This window comes from Cornus florida, unplaced genomic scaffold (assembly GCF_030987335.1).
Source record: "Cornus florida cultivar Cherokee Brave unplaced genomic scaffold, ASM3098733v1 CherokeeBrave_3.0.0_Hap2_Chr08, whole genome shotgun sequence".
Lineage (NCBI taxonomy): Eukaryota > Viridiplantae > Streptophyta > Magnoliopsida > Cornales > Cornaceae > Cornus > Cornus florida.
Window position 1 is genome coordinate 1105213 of NW_026775578.1, and position 25740 is coordinate 1130952.

Sequence of the window (25740 nt, forward strand, 5' to 3'; positions counted from 1 at the left end):
TTTATATTTCTAATAAATGCAAGAAATTTTTTATGGCCTAAATCACAAATTCAAATAAGAATTTCTTATTTATGATAATTAGGAAAAAGTTTTGTTGAAGCCATTGTAACATTATGTTTAATGTTAGACAGTGGATTTTATTTAAATTATTTTAAACGTTTTATGTTTATTCAATTTCCCATAATTTGATTTTATTTCAAAATTTTATGTTAATGGTTTTTCATTTAAATTTGATAATGATATTTATTCAAGAAATTCTAATTTGTGAGTTATAATATTATTGTTGATGATTTCTGTAAATTCAAACTATATAGTTTATTTATTAAAAACCTTTTGATCTTGCATCATAATGTTAGAATTAAGCGTAACTCAATTGATAGAAAATTTATCTTTCTTGTTGAATAAAAGACTAGGTCAATATCTAGTGAAAGGTTAGGAAAATTAGTAAAGGATGTGATTCTTCTTAATCTAAACTTTACTGATTTTGGTGTGTGTGTAGATTGTATTAAGGGTAAACAAACCAAACACACAAAGAAATAAGCCACAATAAGTATAGGGCTTCTTGAAATTATTCATACAGACATTTGTAAACCTTCTGATGTTCCATCTTTTGGAGGAGAAAAGTCTTTTATTGCCTTTATAGTTGATTTTTCACGTTATGGATATATCTATTTGTTGCATGAAAAATTTCAAGCAGTGGGTATTCTTGAAGTATACATAAATGAGGTTGAAAAACAACTAGATAGAAAAGTGGAAATTCTAAGGTCATATAGAGGTAGTGAATATTATTGAAAAGTATGATGAAATGGATTAATACTCTAACCGTTTGCTAAACTCCTTGAAATGTATGACATTTGTGCTCAATACACTTTGCTACACATGCTACAGCAGAAGCGTGTAGTTGTAAAGTATAATCGTACTCTTATAGAATTGGTTAGGAGTATGTTAAGTAATTCCTCGTTACCCATAATATTGTGGATATTAAGTAATCTAAATGGTACAAGTTTTACTTTCCTAAACACAGTACGATAATTATTGAAACTAGTAATGTCAGATTCATTAAGAATGGTGAAGTCAGTGGGAGTGGTAAAAATAAGAATGTTATCATTTAAGAAGTTAGGGTATAAATTTCTTTACCCATAACTTCTAAAGAAATAATTATTCCTTCAGTTGTTGAACCGTATAACAACGAAAAATATTTGAATAATCAACAACTCCATAATGAGATTGTTACCAATGAATAGATTGTAGAAAAATCATAAGGAATAACATTAAGACGATCTCAAAAAGAAAGGAAATCTGCTATTCCGGATGACTATGTGGTATATCTGCAAGAATTTAATTTTGATTGATTTTCTGAATGGGAGTTTAGAAAGATGAAGTCTGTATGGAACAACCTGAAGGCTTTACATTAAAGAGTAAAAAATACATGGTCTGTAAACTTAAGATGTTAATATATGAATTTAAACAAGCTTCCTGACAATGGTATATTAAGTTCAATGATACCATTATTTCTTTTTGTTTTAAGTAAAACACTGTTGATCAGAGTATATACTATAAGGTTAGTGGGAATAAGTTTATATTTCTGATTCTATATATATTGATGATATTTTGTTTGCTAATAGTGATCTTAATTTATTATTAAAAACTAAAAGTTATCTCTAAACACTTTGAAATGAAATATATGAATGAGGCATTTTACGTAATAGGAATATAAATATTTTATAATAGATCACGTGAATTTTTTAGAATTGTCTCATAAAGGATATATTAAAAGAGTTCTAAAAGATTTGGCTGGAGGAACAATATTATGAAAAGTGCAAAGCAATTTATTATTACTTTGTCTATTATGAATTTTTTAATTTGTAGCATGCTTTGAGGTTACAATTTATTGTTGCAGAATTTATTTCAGGACTTGGAGTTATGGGTACTATTTTCAGATTGCTGAAAATTTATGCTGCAATTGTTGATTTTCTTGTATGAAAAATGATAGGTACTCTAAAGTTGAAATACTTTATCATTAAAGATGATATTTAGAAACAAAGAATGTCTATTAAATATATAAATACACAATTTATGATTTCAATCCATTAACGAATGAACTACCACCCAAGACATTTATGGAACGCGTTGAAAGAATGGGTCTTGAATGTAGTCAATGATGATTATTTTTTTTTTATTGTGAATTGCTTAACAGTGTTTATATGTATTTGACATTTTGCGCTGATTAAATGTATTTCTGATATTTCCTATTAATTAATGTACATGTACGTATTGCTTTAATAAATGGTAATAGGAATAGTCTTGGAAAAGATATTATTGTTAGATCATTATTGATACTTCTCATTTATAGACTATGTTGAATAGATTATTAGTGTGTGGTACATAGAAGGAACTGTGTCATTTAAGGACATATAACCGCCATGACTCGCATTAGTAGTTTATTTACCATGGTATTTATGATGACTAATTTAATGAGTCAATTTGATTTATGGTGCACACTAATGACTATTTTATTAAACCGCTACCGAAGTTATCATATGGGCCAAGTGGGAGACTGTAAGATATTTTCTTATATTGTGTGGCCCACATGTTTTGGACATGTGATATATTTCATTAATTAGTGGTTAAGTAAATAGGTATCAGATTAATATTATATTATTTGGTCAACTTATAAATTACCTTTATGGTAATTAATTATTGGAAAAGTGTTTTCCTATTTATTCCTTACTTTGATGGAAAGTGGAATTAAGGTTACTAAAAAAGAAAACTAGTACTCTCTCTGCCTTTATAAAAATGCATATATCCCATCAATTATGTACGATTAATGAACACAACACGTAAAAGTTTTATGGGTGTAAAAGGCCAAGAGAGAGAAACCAGTTTCCACATTTGCCTGTTAATCAGAGTTGCAGATTAGTCCGTGGTTAAAGGATCTAGACATTGGATTTAATCTCAACAAGACTTGCAATTACAGATCGAGGTATTTATATTTAACCATTTATTTATGCATTATAGAGATGTGAAAATCATAAAGTTCTAAGATATGGGATTCATGTAAATTTGTGATTAATGGCTTAACACGAATTATTATAGTTTACATCATGTTCATCTTCGGTGGTGTTATTTTACGGCTCCGGTAATGGGTTCAACTCCATATCCATGACACCGAGTTGGAATTTGGAACGATACCATGGCGCACGTACGCCGATGGCTTTTCCGTTGTAGAAGGAGTCTATTGAATAGCCTATGGAAACTTTTTGAAGTGTTTATTGCTTGTAATCATCATATTTTTTTATTTTTTTTATCATTTTAAACTTAAACACGTGTTGATATTTTATTGGGCAACCTCATCATAAGAAGGAAGTTTCTTCTTATGGGCCTAAGGCAAGCATTGTTCATATTTCCCTATGGAAAAAGCTTGCCTTAGGCCGCATAAGAAGGGCTCTCCTTTAGATGTTGATATGGATTAATAACAACATAACATTTGTTTTTTAAAAAAAAAATTAAAAAATTAAACATGAATCATTCAGATCTTTTCACGGGTCATCAAAAAATGAATAAAATTTTCCCTTACACGTCTGTGAGACCTAGTAGCGGACTCTCCTTATCTTTTAACTAACGATTCTTAATCTCTTCCCACTAAATCCCCATTGATGCACTCCATCTCCCCAATTCTAAAACCCTAATATTAATTCTCTTTTCCGCCAACCGACCTCCACCACCTTCATTGCTTGCCACCTCCTCCATTCTCAAACCATAATCTTTTACAACCAACCTTTAGAGATGATTCAAGCCACCAATTAATAAATACGCATAACTCTTGTAGTATCCAAAATTTTGAGATTTATCATCATCTGTTGCAATCTGAATCCAAATTAATTTCCTTAAACTCCATTGATAATTGTAGTCTTACAGTTATGGTTAATTTACCATGTTTGGGCTAATTGTTTAACTTCTTCTGTAACGGATTGTAATATGAAACATTTGGAATAGAAAATCCCAAACGCATGAGGGAAAAAATATATTATTTTTGACACATGTCATATTTTTATTGATATATGTCAGCATCATAAACGACGTTCCTACTTATGGGACTTGGGGCAAGCATGGTTCATTTTATATATAATATTTTAGATGCCAAAATCTCGGGTCACTTTTTAGAAACTCCATTAGACGACTACTGGCATTACCAATTTAAGCCCAAAATCTCTAAAATCAAAACCATTGGACATGCTCTTATATGTATTGATATGTATATGCGTACCGGGGTAGCATTAGAATGCACTGCAAAAAGAACATATAACAATAACAGTAACGAGGGCGGCCATAAAAGCCATTTGTAAAATGAGATCATGGAAAGATTTTTGCTCAAAATGGTGTCAAATTATTTTTAAAACAAAATGTTTTATGATTTGACCTAACTTTTTGCTTTCACGGGGCATTATAAATATTAAAGGGTGCTCTCTTTTGTGTAATGTCAAATTCGCATAAGATTTTTTTTTTGGGGGTGTAAAATCTCGTATTATAACTACCTAGCTAATAGCAAGAAACGCAAAAATAAAATATAAAAAGTGCAAACCAACACTAAAAAAAACTAAAAAGCACTTTTTTCAAAATGGGTGTAAGTTTTTTTTGTCAATAACTCCCAAGGTGGGAGCTGAAAATATATGCTTTGAAATCAAACATATTCATTAGTTTCAAAAGTAGAACTGAGAGATGGAGTTCCTTGGAAAGAAATGGGGGCGCGTTTTTTTTTTTTTTTTATCAAAGGAAAAAAAAAAAATAGTAGATTTATCATTGATTAATAGAATACGTAATATAAAACTGGAACTAAAGGAAAATGACAAATTACCAGCAAGCTTGAAATTTCCAAAACTTAAAAAAAAATAAAAATAAAAATAAAAATATGACACCATATGACTACATTTTTAAGAAATAATTATCTATTGTTCACCTTTTTTTTTTTTTTTTTTTTTTTTTGGGTAAGTACTACTCCCTCCTCCAAAAACAAAAGTCTCTTTTTATAATATAACGAATTTTAATATTTTTTATTATATTGATAATCAATGAATTATTAAATTATTCATAGTAGACTTATATTAATGTGATAGTTTACTTTTTATAACTTCAATGTAAAAAAGTTAAATTGATAATATTATAAAAAAAAATAGTACCTTCACTTTTTAATTGAAAGATTTATTTGAGACAATAAAAAATATAAATAAAAATATTTATTTTGAAACTAAAAGAGTATAAATTATCTATTGTTTACTTTATGAATGTACCATTTAATACTAAATAGACAATTACAACTAGATGGGAATTTATTGTTGTGCCACATTTAAGTAAACAAAGAAGCAACTGGTAAACGTCTGTATCCCCAAGGGCTTCTTGCTGTCTAGGTGGCTTCTCCGTTCTTCATGTCCGTACTTTGGCCATGGGCGGAGTTGGGTAAAACTTACTTGGTTTTGTTGAAAAATCCATCATACAAACTTCGTCTTTATTTAAAGACGGATTTTGTAATCAGTAGACCATTTTTATCTCTATTTCAGTAGACAGCGTAGTGTCTCCGCCTCATGTGCTTTGCTTAATTGCAGGAGGGGATAGGGTGGGTTATGCCACTTTTATTGTGTATTAAAAATAAATAAATTAGCTCAATGTGTTCAAATTGCGTTGATAAATAAGTTGACCTATCTTTTAAATTACTAGTATTGAATATTAATATATTAATGGACACTAACAAAGTAATAAGGGTCTTAAAAATATTAAATACATATTTTTTATATATATAAAAAATTTAAAGGTACACATATAATCGGGGCGGGACGAATTTATCACTAAATCCACTCTCATCACAAATTCGTTTCGATTTTTTAATTATTTTATTATATTCGTCCCAAACTTATTTAATGTGCTACTAAACCTGTCTCATAAGGGATGGAAAGAAATTCCGCCGGGTCAAAAGAAATTGTGATCCCTAAAACTAACTAGGTTTCTGAGGAGGCCCCGGACGACATGGGCCGGATCCGACTCGCAAACACAACATTCAGTTCGTACAGCTGGGTCGGCCCATATAAAGACACTGCCATATGGGCCGAACGGGAGTAAGCCCATCAAAGGTGACCAGGGCTTATGGAGGAATAGGCCCAGATCCAGCAATCAGTAAATATCTTGTAAATATCTTGTAAATATCTATAAATAGGATAAGGAATGGAAAGGAGAGGGATCTTTTTGGGTTGAGGTGTAAGAATTTCTAGAGAGAGAAAGAGGGAAACGAATTTCTTGCATCTTCAATTAAAAATTTAAAGCCAAGTGGCAAGTGACATCCTAGCCGAGCGCCAGGCACTTGCCATAAACAAACACACGGCAAAGCTAATATAAAAGAAAAAGAGAGAAAAGATATGTATGTATTGAAGATAAGTTGAATAGAGCACAACACATAGGGAAAAAGAGTTCTGTCGTTTCATTAATATTGAGCATTGAGTTTACAAAAGAGAGATGTCCATCATTACAAAAAGATATGGAATGGAAGAATTCAAAGGAGCCCTAGCTAGACGCCTCAGTACCAACAGCATCCTGGCCGTGCCGACTCGCCTCCTCGGCCCCATCAGCCGTCTCACCTTCATGAGGTGGGGAATCAAGGTGAATGACTGAATCGTTCGGCTGGGGTTCAGCGTCAGCAGTGGCTATGGAAGGAACCACGGTTGACGATTGAGGAGCGGTCAGTGGCAGAGCGGTAGGAGGAGCTGTGATGATCCTTGAGGAAGCAATGTCCTGGCACTCATCAAATATGCGCTCCGCTTCGGTGGGTTCTGGGTCGACATAGACCCCCAGAGGTTCAATCCCCAGATCCTTGTCTACCTCATCCGGAGTGGAGCTGGTCTGTCCCTCATCCGGAACCCGGTCGGCGAAACCTTCCCGGAATCCTTGAACATACCGAAGAGCACCGACCCTTGAGAACCGAGCGTGAAGGGCCAGCATCCCACCACCCACTCTGCTGATCGCGTCGATCAGAGCGGTACGCTCGTCCAGAGCTCTTTTTTCAAAAGCCATCCGAGCAGACTGTTCATCAGCTAGAAGGCGCTGGAGTTCTGCCTTTTCTTCTCTAATTGATTCCCGCTCGGTCTGCCAGACGCTCTTCTCAAGCTGGAGGGCGTCCTTCTCATCCTGAAGGGAATCATTCTCCTTCTTCAGAACATCTCTCTCTTGCTCGGTTTTGTCAAGCCGAGCCAGTACCTCGGTATTCTTCATGGCGAGGAGGTCGTTTTCTTTATTAGCCACCTCCAGGCTGTCAGAAAACTTACGGGCCCTGGCGTTCCCCATCTCCACCTGCTTCTGCATGGCCATCATTCCGAACAATGTCTGCATAGGTGCACATTAAAAACGGTTAAGCCAATAGTCAGGTCGGGCGAAGGCAAGACCAAATAATATGAGAGAATTCGTAAGTTAGAAAATAAAAGTCACCTCCATAGCAGATTGAGGAAAGCGGCTGAACACATCCTTCTGGGAAAGGCCCTTTGCCGCCTCAAGGTCCTTCGGAGTCCACATGCTCCTGTAGTAGGCCATAGCGGTCTGGCCATCCTTCAGCATGGTCTCGTTCGGTTTCACGAACGTCCCATCCGTTCGGGTGTACCGAGGGGCCCATGGCGGTAAGGTGGGGATAGAAGGGGGGCCTGAAGCAGAAGCAGAGCCACCAGCTGCAGCAGGCCCAGAGGGAGCAGGAGCTCTGACCGCTCGGTGCAAGAGAGCACCCGGCCCGGAGACCCGGGTCCTTCTAATGAGAGGCTCCTCCTCATGATCGACTTCACTATCAGGATGAGGCCTTTTGCCTCGTTCTTTGTCCCGACCGCCCCCCGCAGCAGCAGGAGCTATGGTAGCTGGGGGGGACGCGTTCTGGTTGGCAGCAGGGGCGCTGGCAACAGGGTTAATAGCCACTGCGCTCGGGACAGTGTCAGATATGGTGGCTGAGGAAGAAGCTGACGCTGGAGAGGAGGTCGCCCCAGCAGCAGGAGTGGCTGGGGGAGTATTTTTCTTCCTGCCAAAAGAAGGAATCTGAAGTCTGCTCATGTTGTAGCCGAGTGATGAGAGCGCTAAGAGGTTGTCTGAAGTGAGGAGATCTGAGCAGGAAGGAATATCGTTCAGAACGTATTTCTTCAAGTAGTTACTCCTATCCCTGCAAACACTATAGCTCAAGTCATCACAAGGTATTCCCAAGGAACGGCATAAGAAAGTGCAAAAACGAGGAACGCATGTTTCGCAGGGGCAGTCATGTTTATGAGATTTGAATTTCTTATAGGAGGAGACAGAACAGACACCAAAGGCGCTCGGGATTGGGTAATCCTCTGCAGCCGGCGAAGACCAAGCCCCACTAATGCCCACGATGCTATCCCTCCAACCCTTCTCAGATTTTATTGTGTCCGTACATATGGACATCTTCTCGAACGGGTAGAGGTGGTAGAAGGGTTCGTTAGTACGGATCTTACTGACCTTATAGCACAGAAGGAGGTCTATGAGGTCGAGGTCGAGGTCCAGATTTCTGTCACGCATCAACAAGAGCATAACAGATATGATTCTAAAGAAGTTGGGGTTGACCTGCAGAGGGGATATCCCCAATCTATTGAAGACATAACTAAAGAAAGGGTGCAGAGGGAACCTAACAACATTCAATTGAAGGTTCGTGAATAAGACTTCGCCGGGCAGGAGGCCGGCGCCGGTCATAATGTTAACATCCTGGGGGCAAACCCTAACTTCGATGTTGTCAGGAAGTCTAAGTCTCATACGAAGAACATCCAGATCTACAACCATGGTGGAAGTGCTAGAAGAATCTAAAAGGGGGTAAATGGAAGCCTGCCGAAAGTAAAAAAGAACGAAACTAACCTCGGAGGACTGCAAGATCGCTGGAAGAATGACTCTTGAAGGATTTCACCAGAAAAAGCTTAGCACTGTTCTAGAAAGAGAGAGACTTGGCTGATGATGGAGACGGTAAAGGGAAGTGAAGTGGAATTCTAGAGCATTATAAAGGCGAGGGGGCCCGAGGGCCGAAGCGTCGGGAAGGCGAGAAATTCCTCGAGCCCCGGAACATTGATTCTGGATCTGACCGTCCGCTCCCCCACGTGGTTATCTCGAGCCGTCAACATCATGATGAGACGCCATCAATAGTTACCCCTTATTAAATAAGGGGCAATTATGGGGGCAGTTGAGGAGGCCCCGGACGACATGGGCCGGATCCGACTCGCAAACACAACATTCAGTTCGTACAGCTGGGTCGGCCCATATAAAGACACTGCCATATGGGCCGAACGGGAGTAAGCCCATCAAAGGTGACCAGGGCTTATGGAGGAATAGGCCCAGATCCAGCAATCAATAAATATCTTGTAAATATCTTGTAAATATCTATAAATAGGATAAGGAATGGAAAGGAGAGGGATCTTTTTGGGTTGAAGTGTAAGAATTTCTAGAGAGAGAAAGAGGGAAACGAATTTCTTGCATCTTCAGTTTCTCATATTAGTATTATTTATTTGTATATATTCATTAATAATATTATTATTATTGTTAAAAAAAAAATGGATTTAGAATAATAATAATAGGTAACTTTCAAGGCTAAGAATATCTTCTTCTAAAAAAAATTAAAGAAAAAACAAAAGAAAAGATCATGTCAAAAGTCTTCTAGTGATTGACATGAATGAAGAAACTATATCTATATATATATATATATATACATTAGCAAAAGAGCACGTGCATATCCACGTGGTGTAAATCCAAGTTATTAATAAGATTGTAATAAATTATAAAAAAAAAATATTTGATCTTAAGAAAACTTTGATAAACTGATTTATTTGATTTGATACTTTTCAATGTGAAAGGAATTTGGAAATATATCTTCATATGTTATCTATATCACAAATGAGCTTCTATTTTTTAATTTATTTTTTTGTTACTCGAATTAAATATTAACCTTCCAGCATTTTGCATTGCAAGAAAGAAGAAGTATCTTCTTTCTCTTCTTCTTTCTATAATATTTTTGTTAAGACTTTCCTTTTCAAGGACTCAAATTTCTCGAGATGAACGAACTTTAAAAAAATAAATACAATGGAGAAAGAAAAGAAAAAATCACAATCCAAAATTCATAGAAACAAGTTGACATACAAATACTATCTAAATTTTTCCAAGGAACAGACCGAGGAAAATTAAAGAAAAATGTTTTAAAAATTGAATTAACAAATGCAAATCAAATGAAAACCAAAACAAGTGAAGGCTTTGGATAACATCAACAACCAAACTTAAGTCCTCATTTGAAAAAAAAAAAAAGAAAAAAAAAAAGAAAAAGAAAGAAGGTACATGTAATCCAAAGGAAGAATACAACAAAATACTCATATTCAAATAAATACTTCAACATGAGTACAAGAAAACTCAATAATTGTTAATTTGATGAACGAAACCTAACAATCATTTGATCATCACTACTCCTAATATTAAAACAATTTAATATGAATTCATCACTATGAGTTAAACTGAGTAGAGGATTCAAAACATACAAATAACTTAACCAAGCTAATTGATGCTCCTGATTTGTTGCACATGAATTCTCATCTTCACCACCAAAGCTAATTGGCGAAAAATACTCCTTGATACTTCTTCTTCTTGTGATCCCTACTTGTAATGCTCTTGTTGACATCTAATCTTGCTGCTCCCTTAATATTAGAGCTTGATCTTATAATTTTTACCTTTATTTATATAATAGACCTTTATTTATATAACAGACTTTTATGTTATTGTTTAACATTTTAAGAGACATCAAATACTATTAAAGGTTGGAAATTTCAAAAGTTACAAAAGTTTTGCATTAAACATAAAAATAATAAACTTTTAAAGAAATTTTAGGTTAAAAATTCCAAGAGGTTATACATGTTTTGTAGTCCACTTTTAGTGACATTTTTTTAGGTTGAAAATCTCAAAGGTTGTTAACCATTAAAAAAATGAAATGAAATTCAAGTAATTAATGTCCACTAATACTTTTTAATAAAATTGGATTTAATTTAAAGTGAAAAAAAAGAGTTAAGAAATACTTGGTTGAAGATTTCAAGTATCAAAATAAAAATAATACAATTTTAATAAAATATAAGGTTGAAAATTCCAAGGGTACCATTTCACTTTTAATCGATTTAAAAACATGTTCTTTTGGTTGTCCTCAACTTTTTTCATAAAATATTTGGTCGTATATAATGTATACATTTATAAGCTATACTATTAATGAATGAGGCATGATTCATTATGCTTTAATGTACTTATTTTGTTTTAACCTTTCTGGAGGCATTATAAACCATTATATATAGTTGATATATACGTTAATAAAATTTCTAAATTTAAAATAAGAAAAAATATTTGGAAATAGAGAAAATGTCTGAAGTTAGGTGGATATATGTTTTAAAAATAAAAAATGGTACATTTTTTCATTTCCCTTTTACGTTTTCTTTTTCCGTTTGTTGTGCATTTTTTTTTTTAAACAAAGTTGGTATTATTTTTTTTTTTCCTTTTGGAATAATGTGAATTAGGCTCTAGAATTTTTTGGGAGGAAATTTTTGGGAAGGAACACGTTTGCTTTTAAATAGTGGGAATATTATATATATTTTTCCTTTTTTTATAAAAAGTACAATTAATTTGATTTAAAAATACTTTTAATATCCTTTTAATATAAAAATTATGGTTTAAATAAATACATATATAAAAGAGTTGAAGAATCTGAACAATCAAATAGTATAATTAATCGGATTAAAAACCTTCCTCAACTTTTTTCAGAAAATATTAGGTCATATATAATATGTACATTTATAATTTATACTAAGGCATGAATTATTATGCTTTAATAAACTTTTTATGTGACCAAAAAAAAAATGTTAAATTCTCTACACTTTTAAAAGGATACCTAAAAACTTATATACTATCATTTGTAATTATTATTGGATTTCTTCATGAGTTTACACATCATAAATCAAATGTCAAATTTAGGTCAGTAGTCTATAATTTTTAAATCTTTTACTAAAATTCTAGATATGAAATGACCTTATTTAAGATTTTAAATCTTTCAAGTTGAGGAGGACCATCTTAATCCCATGGATGTCAACACCAATTTCATAATCCTTCTATCAACAGGTTCCATGGCTTTCACGCAATCCTTAATTCCTGCAAAACCATAAAAAGGGACTAAAAAATAAATAAATAAATAAATAGTCAAGTGCAAACAAGAGATTAGCAAAAGATTTACATGGAAAAAAGCTTAAAATGCTAATATCTGATTATAAATTTGTCATGATTAAAAAGCATGTACTAACCGTTAATGCTCATTATCCACTTTCCCTCCAAAATTCCAATCAAAACCTTGAGGGTTGGTCAACAAGGTCCATTTTTATTTGTTGAAGCAATGTCTCCTAAAAGTTCAAGGCAGAAATGTTAGAATATATTGTTACCATGTATGGGAAATAATATGGAAGTCTCACAACAATAAAGAATTGGTAATGAACAATTGGATAAAAACATCATAGCTATAAAATATTAAAGAGGGAAGCAGATAAAACATCAAAAAGAGAAGCTTTGCTTTCCTTTTCGGCCAATCACAAGATATAGATAATTTTCCATTATTGCAACTCCAGAGAACCTGTCAAATTCAGAAACAGTTTTGTGCAATTCAAGCTAGCAGGCTATTTACAACTTCTTTGGTTCAGTGTAGGAAATGAAGTCAGAAATGAAAATTGTATATTACCACTTTTCGGTTAAAACAGTGAAAAAAAATCTCAAAAGGCACAAGTGTTACATCATAATTAAAAGCAATTGAATTGCAATTATTATGATTAAAAACTATATTTAATCAAATAATAAATTGTATTAGAAAATATTTTGTACACTTTGAATCAAATCAAAAACCTTATTTTTATAATTTTAAAAAATATGAAAAAAGTTTAAAAATTCAAAAAATTCTTTACACTTTTAGAATAAAAAAAATATTATTTTAGGTATAGATACATAACCAAAAAGATACAACTAACAAAATTATTTTATTTAACAAACATGAAAAATGTTTTTCCAAAAATTCTTTGCATTTTTAGGAAAAAAATATATATTATTTTAGGTATATATATATGTAACAAAAAAAGAAAAAAAAAAAAGAAAAAGAAAAAGAGAGAGAAATTCTATGTGTATATATTAATATATAAAAGCAATAAATTAAAGTATATATATAATAATGGAGAGACAGGAGTTATGAATACGAATCATCAATTAATTATTATATGTGTATATATTAATATATGAAAGTAATAAATTAAAGTATATTTATCAAATTAAAAAATTTAAAATATTAAGAAATTCTTTACACTTTTATAAAAGCATAGATATAGATATATAAATATAGAGGGATGTCGATATATATATGAGCTCTAGAACCCCCTTCTTTTTTCTTTTTTCTTTTTTTTTTTTCCTGTAAATATAAGAGCTCTGGTCCCTTTTTTCTTTCACAATTAAGTATAATAATGGTTAAAATTAATCCATTTGTTCACCCTTTAAGCAAGCCTATCGTAATAATAATAAAAGTCATGCATGACTTTTGTAATTGCCTTCAAGAGAAATAAAAAAATCTCTACCAGTGTCAGATTTGTCCTTCCCAGTGTAATTGCTTAGAAACGACAAGTTGGTTGTTCAACCCAACTTTCTCGTAAAGGTGTTAACCAATTAATACCACCCAAAAAAATGAAAGGCAAGTTGCGATTTCAAAGATAATATCTTCCCACATACACATCAATATCCATAAGAAAGCAGACGTTTCTATACACGACAAGAACTTCTTTTAGCTAAGGCGGCCATGCCTTCAAATTTTTTTTTTTTTTATATACCCCGCTCGAATTAATAAATTTAAATTAAAGTAATAATTCCTTTGAATCCTTTCAAATTTATCTAATAAAATATATATTTTTCTATAAGCCCTTACTCCAAATTTTAGAGGAAAGCAAGTGGCAGAAGAGAGGATTTTTCTCCCATTCCTCTCATTTCTACCCAAAAAGGTCCAAGTAAAATAAGTTGTTTTGTTAATTTTACGGATCATTATACTCTAACCCGGTTTTCAAGTGAGCTTATGTAAGCCAAAGAGATTTTCGATGGAGTAGATAAGATCAACATTGAAACCATATAAAAATTCATTTGGCTACATTCTCAAATATAATAGAAATAGACCTCATAGCATCACTCTTGTTTGATTGAAGGCATTGTTAAACTCTTGGTTTGAAATTAATTTTAGTATGTCTCAAATTTTAGTCGAAAGGATGGAGTTCTAGAAGAGTCCGACTTGTCCAACTTGAGTTCAACCGATTGCATTTGTCAAATATTTGAAAATTAGATTTGGGAAGGAAGTTGGCTTGTTAAGCTGATATATTAGAGTTGGATATTGATTTGGCAACTCCTTTGTAGGCCAGGGGTGATACTAATTGGTCCAACAAAAGAATTGGATTTGGGTAGAGGGAGGGGAAATGTAAGGGGCTAAAAGGGTGAGTATTGTAAAGGGAGAGGAGAGCAATTCTTGGAGATGTAACGCGCCTAAGAAGAAGCGAGATTTTTAGTTTTCTTAGTGCATACAAGAGAAGATGAGTGAATGGACGGAAGAGTGAAAGAGTGTTTAGGTTTTGAAATTCGTAATTGTATAGTTTTTTTTTACTTGATACATAATAGAAAAATCTTTTTATATAGGTTGTTCTAAAATTGAGTGAATCATGTAAAATATTATGTTGTACTTAAATGTATATGATCGTAAATTTTAATAAATATATGGATAAACCTTAAACCTATTAAAATCTAACATGCCACTCCACAAATAAGTATATATATAGATGGTGGAAAATATGTATACGAGGATTTATTCTCAACAACAATTAGGGTGAATTGGAGAGACTACATATCCCTGACAACACCGGCCCCATGCCACTCAATAAAAATATAATAATAATAATAAATAAATAAAGTGAGTTGTTATTTTAATTTAATTGAATCATGAATTCCGCAAGACCAATAAACCTTGTTTGTGGTATGAATATTTAAGAAGAGATGAAACAAGGAATATACGTTTTAGCCTTAATTAGTACTTATTACCAGTGTTGTAGCACCCATAATCCATCCCATATATGGCCATATATAAAGACCAGTTTGTCCTTGCCTGTGGACTAATATCTCCAATGTTTGCAAGGAGAAACATGACTTAATTTCCAGAGGAATTACCGAGCTACATATAGGGAAATATATATATATATATATATATAGAAAGAGAGACGGTGAAAGAAATTAAAAGCTGGGTACGAGAGGTAGATGAACTAATAAAAGCGATGAATGTGGAGGGGTGTTTTAAGGAGGAAGGACGAAAAGGATTGGGACAAAACGTGATCGTCCGAGGGATCGTCAACGTGGTGGATGGAAGCCCCGTCACGAGCCTCTCGTCGGCCAATTAGCCACGACAGGGGATTTGCGCTGGGGTCAACGTGGCACTATCCACCACCGTGCACACTGGTACATCACCACACCTTTCTCTCTCTATAAATTACAAAAAATTTACCACTGCCAGTACAACACACACACCGCTATATGTACACACACTTCTCCTACCAACAAGTCAACTAGTTCACTAGACTCACTACCCACAAGCCTACAACTTTTCACTTTCACTTTCACTGATCATATATACGGAATATCTTTGGTGGTCTATATATATCTTGGAGTCTTGCATGTCCTCTTGCTGTGTTGTGTGTTGTATGGTGTTTCCAGGAAATGGGGAGAGCACCATGCTGTGAGAAAGTGGGGTTGAAAAGAGGGAGGTGGACAGCTGAAGAAGATGAGATCTTGACAAACTACATTCAAGCTAATGGGGAAGGCTCTTGGAGGTCATTACCCAAGAATGCAGGTAACATATGTACTACGTACTATAGCTATACCAAAAAACACACCTATAGGGTATATGTACATGCACCTGATGTGTGTGGATTAATTAATTAATTAATTTTTTTTAACTATATATTTGGGTTTATGCAATTAGGTGATCGATCGAATGCTTAATTGTACTGATATGTTAGCGTTATTGTTTGGATTTTTGAAGGGTTACTGAGGTGTGGGAAGAGTTGTAGGCTGAGATGGATCAACTACTTGAGATCTGATTTAAAGAGAGGCAACATAACAGCAGCGGAAGAAGATGTAATTATTAAGTTGCATGCTCAACTGGGGAATAGGTTAGTGGCACCATTCCTGTTACTCTATTAATTATATATAGGATAATGTTTAGCTACTCACTAGTGAATTGGGTGAAGCTACTCACCCCTGTGTGATTCAATAACAAAATAACACATCACTTTTAATAATAAAATAATTACACATTTTTTTTGTTTTTTCGAATCAAGCATTACATAAATCGCATATAGTGGTTTTAGGTATAAATTATTTTATTTTTAAATGTGATATGTTATTTTATTATTACATCATATAAGAGTGAATAGTTTCACTCCACTCACTAAATATTATTTATATATATATATATATACACACACCCCGGATCCGGTGCAGTATTGTTGCCGTACTGCACCAGATCCCAACACAATATATCCATATCAATCTCCATGATTTCTTCATCCAAGAAACACCAAGCAAAACCACTTCCTAGCTAGATCTTTGTCTCTCTCAAAATAAAAAAAGGTAATCGTGGCATCCTGTACATCATAGTATCATGCGTCTACTTTTCAACCTTTTTTTTAATTATTATTTGGATTCATTCAAAGATTTTTCCACTTATTTTCCAAAAACAGCTTTTTCTTCAATGTCTCTTTCTATATATATATATCATATGTTTATTCAACTCAAAAGTTAGTATCATTAATAATTTAGTTAGGAGTTGCTACACATTGCCTTAACTAGTGCACCTCAACTTCTTCCAAAATACGGAGTAATTAAATTTTGTCATTTTATGAGACCTATCTCATCATGATAGATGAAGCTAGAGGAAGAAGTTATTTGATTTATTTAGTAAGTAGGGGAAATTATTAATTTGTGGTAGACAAAATCAGACAGCTGAATAGAAACTTAGAATGGGAAAATAATTAATGCAATTCGTTGTAGAAATATCACCAATAATTCCAATTTCCATCCACTTGTCCCCAAACTAAATTAGGTGATAAATAAAATGGTGAATTAATTAAAAGAAAATTAATATGGTGTGGTAAATAAAATTAAGTATTGTTAAAGTGGATTGATTAATAATAATGTATGGTTTATAGGTGGTCGTTGATCGCTGGTCACTTAGCAGGAAGAACAGACAACGAGATAAAGAATTACTGGAACTCTCACTTGAGTAGAAAGATTCACAGCTTCCGGAGGCTTAGCAATGAAAACCTAGCAGTAGCAGTACCGGTGGTGATGGACTTAACCAAAGCAAGCATTGCAGCGAAGCGAAGAGGAGGCCGAACGAGTCGCTCCGCCATGAAGAAGAACAAAAGCTACGTTAATAATATTATACCTGCTCCCGAGTTATCAACGGAAAAGCCTTTTCCGAAGGATATTCAAAGTGGAGTTATGGAGGGAATGGTGCCAATAATGCCAACTACACCAACCTTAGAGAAAGAGGCCACTTCATGGAATACTAATGATATTGTTGTGGTGGATCCATGGGCAACAGAAGAAGAAGAGGGAAGGAACAATCTATCTGTGCTCAGTGATTCTCAAAGGGGAATGTCGGGTTCGAGTGATGATGATCAAGAGAGAGAGAATAATATTTTAATGTCGTGTCACAGTAGTGACCATAGGAATAGTGAGTTGGAATTGGTGGGAAGTTATGAAGGTCTAGATAGTCCCATGTTGTGTTTTAATGACATTATGGGGGATGATTTGCAGGAGCTGGGTCCTGATGGCTATTTAACAACAGGTAAGGAGGGAGAAACTATTAATAACGCGGTCGGTGGTGATGAGAGAGAAAATAGGGTCACGGATTCAAACACCATAAAGGAAGTGGATGTTGGTCAGAGAGGTAATCTGAGCTCAAAAGGAGATCATAGTAGCAGTAGCGATTGGTATTCTTGCACTACTTCAACAAATTCATGTATGGAAGATATTATAAGGGCTGATTGGGATTGGGATTTTAATAATGATTGGGATATGGGTACTGTTGTTCAAGGACATCATCTACCAAGGGATGTTGAGGAGGAAGAGAAGACGTCTTGGACTTCATTGTGGGAGAGTTATAATTTGGATAAAGATTCTAGTACTGCAGTTATGTTGGGAGAAGATGAGATTCACTGTGACAAGCACGAGGCTTTGGTTGCATGGCTTCTCTCTTAATTTTATTTTTCTTCGTAATTTTCTTGTATTTTTTTTTATTTCGGTTTTGTAAAGGGTGATGGTTGAGGTAGTGGTTAGAATTTCTTTTTCCACTTTGGGACTGACATATGATCGTTAGTTAGTAAAATCAAAGTCCCACTTAATTATTGCTGTCACGTTCTACTATTTTGTTGAATGAATATGATGTGAATGCATCTGTTTTCTTCTTGGTACTTTCGTGTCCCAGCTGCTTCCTTCCAGCTAATACGGGTCCTCATTGCCTTTTGGATAATACTGGTGAATAATTTCATCATATTCACTGTGTTTTAATAATAGAATATCACATTATTTTTAATAAAAAAATTATTTAATGGTTGATTCTAGAAAATACAGAAGAATGTGAGTTATTTGGTTATTAAAACTGATGTGGTATGTTGTTATTGGAACACATGAGAGGTGAGTAGGGTGAAACTACTTACCGGTGAGTAGCTAAGCATTATCCTTACCTTTTTGAGTTGTACGAGCAACTAGAAGATTCTTTTATTTCGATCCACGATAAAATAAAATAAAATACTACCTACACTTTTTCCTAAAGTAAATAACATTTATATAATACGAGTACCATTCTTCTACTTGACACTATCCTAACATTCATTTTGATGATTTGGGTGATAACACAAAAATGTCATATTATTAGCTTACCTTTTAACCAAGAAAAAATAAAAAAGTCATTAATCATTACCCAATAAGACGTAAATATGTCATTATTCATGACTTGAAATATAAGGAAACACCACAATATTGTGAAAAAAAAAAAAAAAAAAAAGGTCAAAGTCGACAAAAATAATGTACAAAAAACATGATCGGGTCTCACTATTAACCACGTCAATAGCCTTCTCGATCATGTCCAGCCCTTTGATTGGAATAAGACACATTAATTCTTTTAATACAGAAGTTATAGGCGTCGCACCTTTGGTGAGCATACCACACACAATTAATGAGCAAGAGCCGACAAAATGGATGACTAGTAGTGGGCAGAGTCACATACTTTTGTCCCATCAAGATAACCATACATACCGAGTGAAGTGACACAAATAAAGTAGCACTCAAGTCCCTATATGGCCCGATAATTCCCACCCCATCAACTCAGCTACAAACCAACCTAGAAGGTCACATCGTGTTAGTTCAAGAATGACGCTTCACGTGCAAATGTAGCCTTTATCATAGAACCATCTTGGTCGTCCATGTGGCGTACATCCAACCATGGTTTGCAATTGTGATAACGGTCTCGGTGTAATGGAGTCGGGCGAATATTACTGTAAATCGGTCGAACTGGACGATTCATGGAGGTGTATAACGGTATCGAATCCTTAAAAAAAGGTTACGAACCGGACGATACGTCTCGTATTGGCCGATACGGCAAACCATGGCACCAACACATACATATATCTTTTATGCATCTATCCGACCCTGTGCCATCTAAATTAATGTACTTAGGAAAAAATTCAGTAAGCTTAATAAGTCCGTTTTCGACAAAACATGAGGACCAGTTTGGTGGGAAAAAATGGAAGGAAATAAAAAGAAAGGAAATTGAGGGATTTGGAGTTTTGTGATTGGGATAAACTTTTGGAAGGAAAAGAGAGGAAATGGAAGAACTTAGAGGGATATGTTTAAAGCTTGAATAGTTATTTTGTTTTCCCTTAAAAAATGGAAGGAAATTGAGGGAAAATGTAGCATTTTTAATGAGATTTCTGTAATGCCAAATTTGTCCTTATTTTTATGAAAGACAAGAATCGTGGAAAATGTTATAGTGGTAAATTCATTAAAATAGTTTTTTTTTTTTTTCAAAACATAATTACCATCATTTCCTCTCTTTTTTCCTTCATTAGTCAACCAAACACGATAAGTAGCTCACACTATTATCTCATTTCCTTTATTTATTTTTTTTCTCTCGTACCTAATGTTATCCTTTATTTTCTTTTCCACTGTACCAAACATAGCTTTAGTGTTTTTTTGGGTGAAAACAACCCATTGAAAAACACAACACGCCAAGTATTTTTTCGGCTGAAAATATTCGTTTAAGACTCTGAAATTGGGTTTGTTAGATTGTTAGGGAGACTGTATAATATTTATAGATTTTTGTTGGAGGTTGAAACGAAGTCATGTTGTTCTAAATTTTATATTTAATACGTAGTAGTTTTTATTGATTAGGTTTTTTATAATATTTTTGGAGAAAGTTAAGTTTTAGGCTTTTTTTTAGGTTTCCTTTTATTTTAGCTTCCTTATGTTTTACTTTTCTATTTCTGCTAGGTTTCCTTACAGTATTAGGTTTCTTGTATTATAAATATGAATGTACTGTAAGAATATAATTTAACCTTTGATTAATAATATATCTAATTACTTTGCAATTTTTCTTCAATTTTGTAGATTCAAAGTAGTTTATCATTCATTGTGAACATCATAGCTTACAATCTGTTTACGTCATAGATTTAGCTTTACATTATCATGTGAATATACTTCAATACATCTATATGCCTTCTGTGATACCCTTTAATTTCGGAACACAGGTTTATCAAATCCGCGCACAAAACCAAGGGATATCAAAACAATTAAAGTATGCCAAACAAACACAGAGTACAAAGATGAATAATAAAGGAATAAATAAAACGCTGAAGAAACTAATAAATAATAATTTCATTAATTGATAAACCTCCAACAAGTACAACTCAGGAATCCCGTAATACAAAGACCCCTTAACCAATTATCTATTATCCAGAAAAAAATCTATAAACAAATATTGTAGTCAAATGGTGTAATAATATCCTACTTTGAAATAAATGGAAAGAATAGATAAGTCCTCCAGCTGCAGATCCTCAACCTTAAGACTTTAACCTCTAATAACCTGAAAGATAAAAATAAGTAGGTTAAACCGACGAGCAAGTTCTCTCTATCAGGCCTCTGAAAACCAATAAGCAGACCATCTCTGATCAAAACCAAACCTAATAAAGTTTTAGCTTTAATATAGCATGATATATATATCTATAAATAATTATATATATTACAATAATCACATCTATTAATGGGTTTATTAAATTTCCATACCTATTAAAAAATGATTAAAATAATAATCATACTTAGACCAATCCACCATTTCTTTTAAAAAGAAACTCCTTTAACCTTAATCCCATCATAGTCAGTTATTTAATCATTTGAACAATAAATTATAATAAAAAATATTATATTTACTCCCAAAACCCGATAATGATTTTAATTATTTAAATCACATATCCAAAAGCTAAACTTTGACAAATCATTAATGTCTCCATCAGTATTATTTTATTAATATGTATAAAATAGTACACTAACCTGTAAGTACTAGACTATTCTAATTTAAGAATATCTAATCCTAATCCAACCTATACATACAATAATCATAGATGATACTTTAATCATTTAACACGTAGGAATTTAATTATATTTTGGCAAATCAACCATGCCATTATAAATATATTTATTTATATATTGACAATTCAACCATGCCTCATTTAAGTATATTTATTTATACATTGGCAATTCAGCCATGTATTCACAAGTATATATATTTATACTATTAAACTAGCAACTCATCCATACTTCCTATGTATGTATTTTATTCATACAAATATTTAGGGCATATATTTAAGCCTTTGGCAACTCATCCATGCCTACAATTCATATATGTACCATTTTAAACATAACAATAAACCATGTCATACATAGATATCCCATGCATATTAAAAGCATAATATTAATTTAATAACCAACCTATTATGATTTAATCAACTATATTACCTATAAAAATATGATATACCAAATAAGAATAATAACATTAATTATCTTAAATGATATATACATATACACATATATTATTTAATATAGGGATAATTTTACTTACCTCTCCTGAGGTTAAGCGTAATTACAGGTGGTACCCCTTACGTTTCAAAAATTACAGTGACCTCCTTCAATGTGACTGTCGGCAGTTGTATTAGAAATTTATGTGAATGTACCAATATACCCTCCATTATTATATTAATAATAATGAAAAGCTATCAAATGATGGTTTTATCCTAACAAATTTTATTTAGTTATTATTATTTTTTTTAAAAAAAGTTTTACCCTAACAAATGTTTCATGTTTGAGTCTTAAATTTGCAGACCACGAAGGCAGAACAGCAACCATCTTCACCACCGTCATAGCCATCGCCACGGCCACAACAAAACCACCGTCTTCACCACTATAATACCCCTAATTTTAAAAGGATAGTGATGAGCACCGAAAAGTGCGCATTTAAACCCGTCAAGCTTAAGCATTCTAGTACCTTTATCTATCTTACTTTGCCGTTTTAGACTTATTACGTGTTATTTATATTTTCAGGCACTAATCCCAAAATTGAGCTAACTCAGCCAAATAAGAGCTTAATTGAAGCAATCCTGAGATAAACCAAAGGAGGGAGCAAAGTGGAGAAAGAAAGGAGCAAAAAGGAATCAAAGTTGTGCAGCTGAAAAGTTCGATCGATCCAACTTAAAGTTCGATCGATCGAACATCTATGATCGATCACAGTACTTCTCGATAGATCCAACCTCGGCCTTTGCTGAAATTCCAAGTTCGATCGATCCAACATCACCTTCGATCGATCGAACCCTATTTTGTCCTATTCAAATGATTGATCTTATCCACAGCTGTACGCCTACCAACCACTTTTGTCCTTTTCCCCATAAATATCTTCGAAATATCTCAACTTTGTCCTTATCCGGAGGAGTCAGACCACTTCGATCGATCCAAGATGCAGTTCGATCGATCAAACCCATCTTCGATCGATCCAAGTTAAGGTTCAATCGATCGAACTTCCTCCAACGAGAAAAAGTTAAAGTCCAGCTCATTTATTCCGTCCTTCACCCAATCATTGGAGAATATGCCTTGCACGACCACAGCTCATCATAGGGTGTATTTGACCTACCTATATAAGGAATATGATACACTTTTTGGAGGGGGGTCTAGAGTCTCTTGTTACACATTGAAAATCATCTTGGAGGCTATTCTTGGAGAGGAAGAAGGGAGGAAGCTAGAGCAACCATTGGAGGAGATCTTCACCAACAAGGAGCAGCCATGGAGTTAGCCCTTGAGGGTTGGATCATCACTACCATGAGTGGCTAGACATCTTCTTGGGGCTAGAGTTAGCCCCAAGCATGCTTTCTATACTCTAATCTTGTGTATTATTGAGGGATTAGTGTTGTATGATACATCTTGATATTCATGTATATATAAATCTTGATTATTTCATGGTTTGTATGGTTTAATGCTTCCAATTGACTATTCTATTCTATCCATATGTCTATGTATGCTAGAGTAGGATATTCATGTGCTTATCTCTAGATTTAGTGTTTTTGATGCATGTCTATGTGTATTGATGCTATATATCTAGAGATTATTAAGATGATATGTTTAATGAATGCTATTTTGGTTCATTTGATGGTTTATGCCTATTCTTGATGGTTTGTGCCTATCCCCTAGTCTAGATAGCTTTATTTTCATGCTAGTAGTGTAGATTTAGTGTAGTGGTAGTATAATGTTAGATGGGATGACAATCTACTCTTGATGTTTGATGTTCCATGCTTATGAGTCCAAATGGCATATTCCTCTAATATTGTGTTGCATATGGATTGTGAGCTTAATGAAGGATTAATGACTTGTTTTGATCTATTGTGCTATCCCCATGTTGTCTAGACAATATATGCTCTATTGCTTAGATATATTGTGCTCTTCACATGATGTTTAGACAATACTTGCTTGATTTGTCATCCTTGCCACTTGAATCAACCTAATGCACACACACCCTTATCATATTGCAACACATCCATTACCCTCAATTGATCACTTGTTAGTAGTATAGAAAAGTATTGCTTGGTGGTGATCTCTAAACCCCAAGACCTCTCTCTCTCTTGTTTACCTCATATTATTTTATTTAGTTGAATTCAATTTAGCTTAATCAACCAACCAACCAATTGTGTGATCACTCGACCTACTAACCCTAATTACCATAGTTTCACAATTCGATACACCATCAAATCCCTGGGGACGATCCCTACTCGCCCTATCTATATTTTATATAGAGAAAGGTAGTAGTGGCTTTCTATAAATGTAAAACTTGGCCACCTCCTAAATTCACACACAAATTTCAAGCTTGACTTGGTATCGCGACCCTTGTAAAAGAGGACTCGGTCAGTTTTTGGCGCCGTTGCCGGGGATTTTAAATTGGCAACGTCGAATTGTGAAATTCAATTAGGATTAGTACTCTTTTGATCGTGTCTTTACTTTCTTTTTATTTTCTGTTTTTGATTACTTATTAAGTTTGTTCTTCATTAACAAGGTGCATTGAGCAAGGAGCTAGCAAAGTAATTCCAAGCTAAGGAGCAAAGTAAAGCAAAGGAAAAATGCTTAAAATGAAAAATTGCTAATTGCTAAGCTAAGCTTTTAAATTTGGAGTTGAAGTGCTAAAGGACTATTGTGAGACCTTCTTACTCAATCTCCTTAGTTAAATCGGGGGCCCACGTGGAGGCATTTATTTGACATACATTGCATTTGAAAATTGTGGTTGTGAAGTTTAATTGCATTGTTGAAAAAAGCTGCTTATTCGTGTTGCATTGTGCATGCATGGTCGTCGTTCATTGAGACCTACTCTTGTCCCTCTTGATTTGCATTTAGAATCCACTATTAGGAATCCAAGGGGAAGAGGAAGTTCACATAGAACCAATCTACCAATGGATGCTCTCAATGATGATCATGTTGAAGACCTTGGTCACATAGACCAACAAGGCATCCTTCACCCTAATGTGCAAAATGATAATATGCAAGTTCCATTAGGCATGCCTAGGCCATACATTCATCAACCTCCTCAACAACAAGACCAAATTCCAATGGGAATTCCAAGGCCAATGTATGCACCACAACCCCCCATCATTAATCAAGCTCAATATAACCAAGGTGTCCATGTTGCACCTCAAGTTGCTAATCCACCACTCGCATTGAGAGATCACTATGTGCCTAATGAGTATAATGTACCCACATGCATTCAATTGCCACCATTTAGAGCACACCATTATGAGATTAAAGCACAAACTATCCAAATGCTACCTAACTTTCATGGACTTCCTAGTGAAGAACCTTACAAGCATTTGGATGAGTTTCTTGAAGTTTGTTCTACCGTTCGATACACAGACATGCCGGAAGAAGTTTTAAGGCTGAAACTTTTTCCATTCACCCTTAAAGATAAGGCGAAGTATTGGTTTAACAACCTTAGGCCTTTTTCTATAACTTCTTGGGCAGAAATGCAACAAGAATTTTTGAAAAAGTACTATCCGGTTTCGAAGACCA

General features: G+C 33.8%; 1 protein-coding gene across 1 annotated transcript; it reads left to right on the forward strand.

Annotated features, from left to right (window-relative positions):
- The first annotated feature begins 15372 nt into the window (after positions 1-15372).
- Positions 15373-18563, forward strand: LOC132268786 (transcription factor MYB94). Its single transcript, XM_059769626.1, has 3 exons — positions 15373-15934; positions 16127-16256; positions 17295-18563. The coding sequence occupies exons 1-3, from the start codon at positions 15802-15804 to the stop codon at positions 18349-18351; spliced, it is 1320 nt and encodes a 439-aa protein (XP_059625609.1). The 5' UTR covers positions 15373-15801; the 3' UTR covers positions 18352-18563.
- Positions 18564-25740: the final 7177 nt, after the last annotated feature.

What these genes read in the sequence shown, in the direction of transcription:
- LOC132268786 (XM_059769626.1), top strand. Translation starts at nt 15,802, where the DNA reads ATGGGGAGAGCACCATGCTGTGAGAAAGTGGGGTTGAAAAGAGGGAGG. An exon ending in GTCATTACCCAAGAATGCAG is followed by an intron (nt 15,935 to 16,126) that starts GTAACATATGTA and finishes GGATTTTTGAAG; the next exon opens with GGTTACTGAGGTGTGGGAAG. An exon ending in CATGCTCAACTGGGGAATAG is followed by an intron (nt 16,257 to 17,294) that starts GTTAGTGGCACC and finishes TATGGTTTATAG; the next exon opens with GTGGTCGTTGATCGCTGGTC.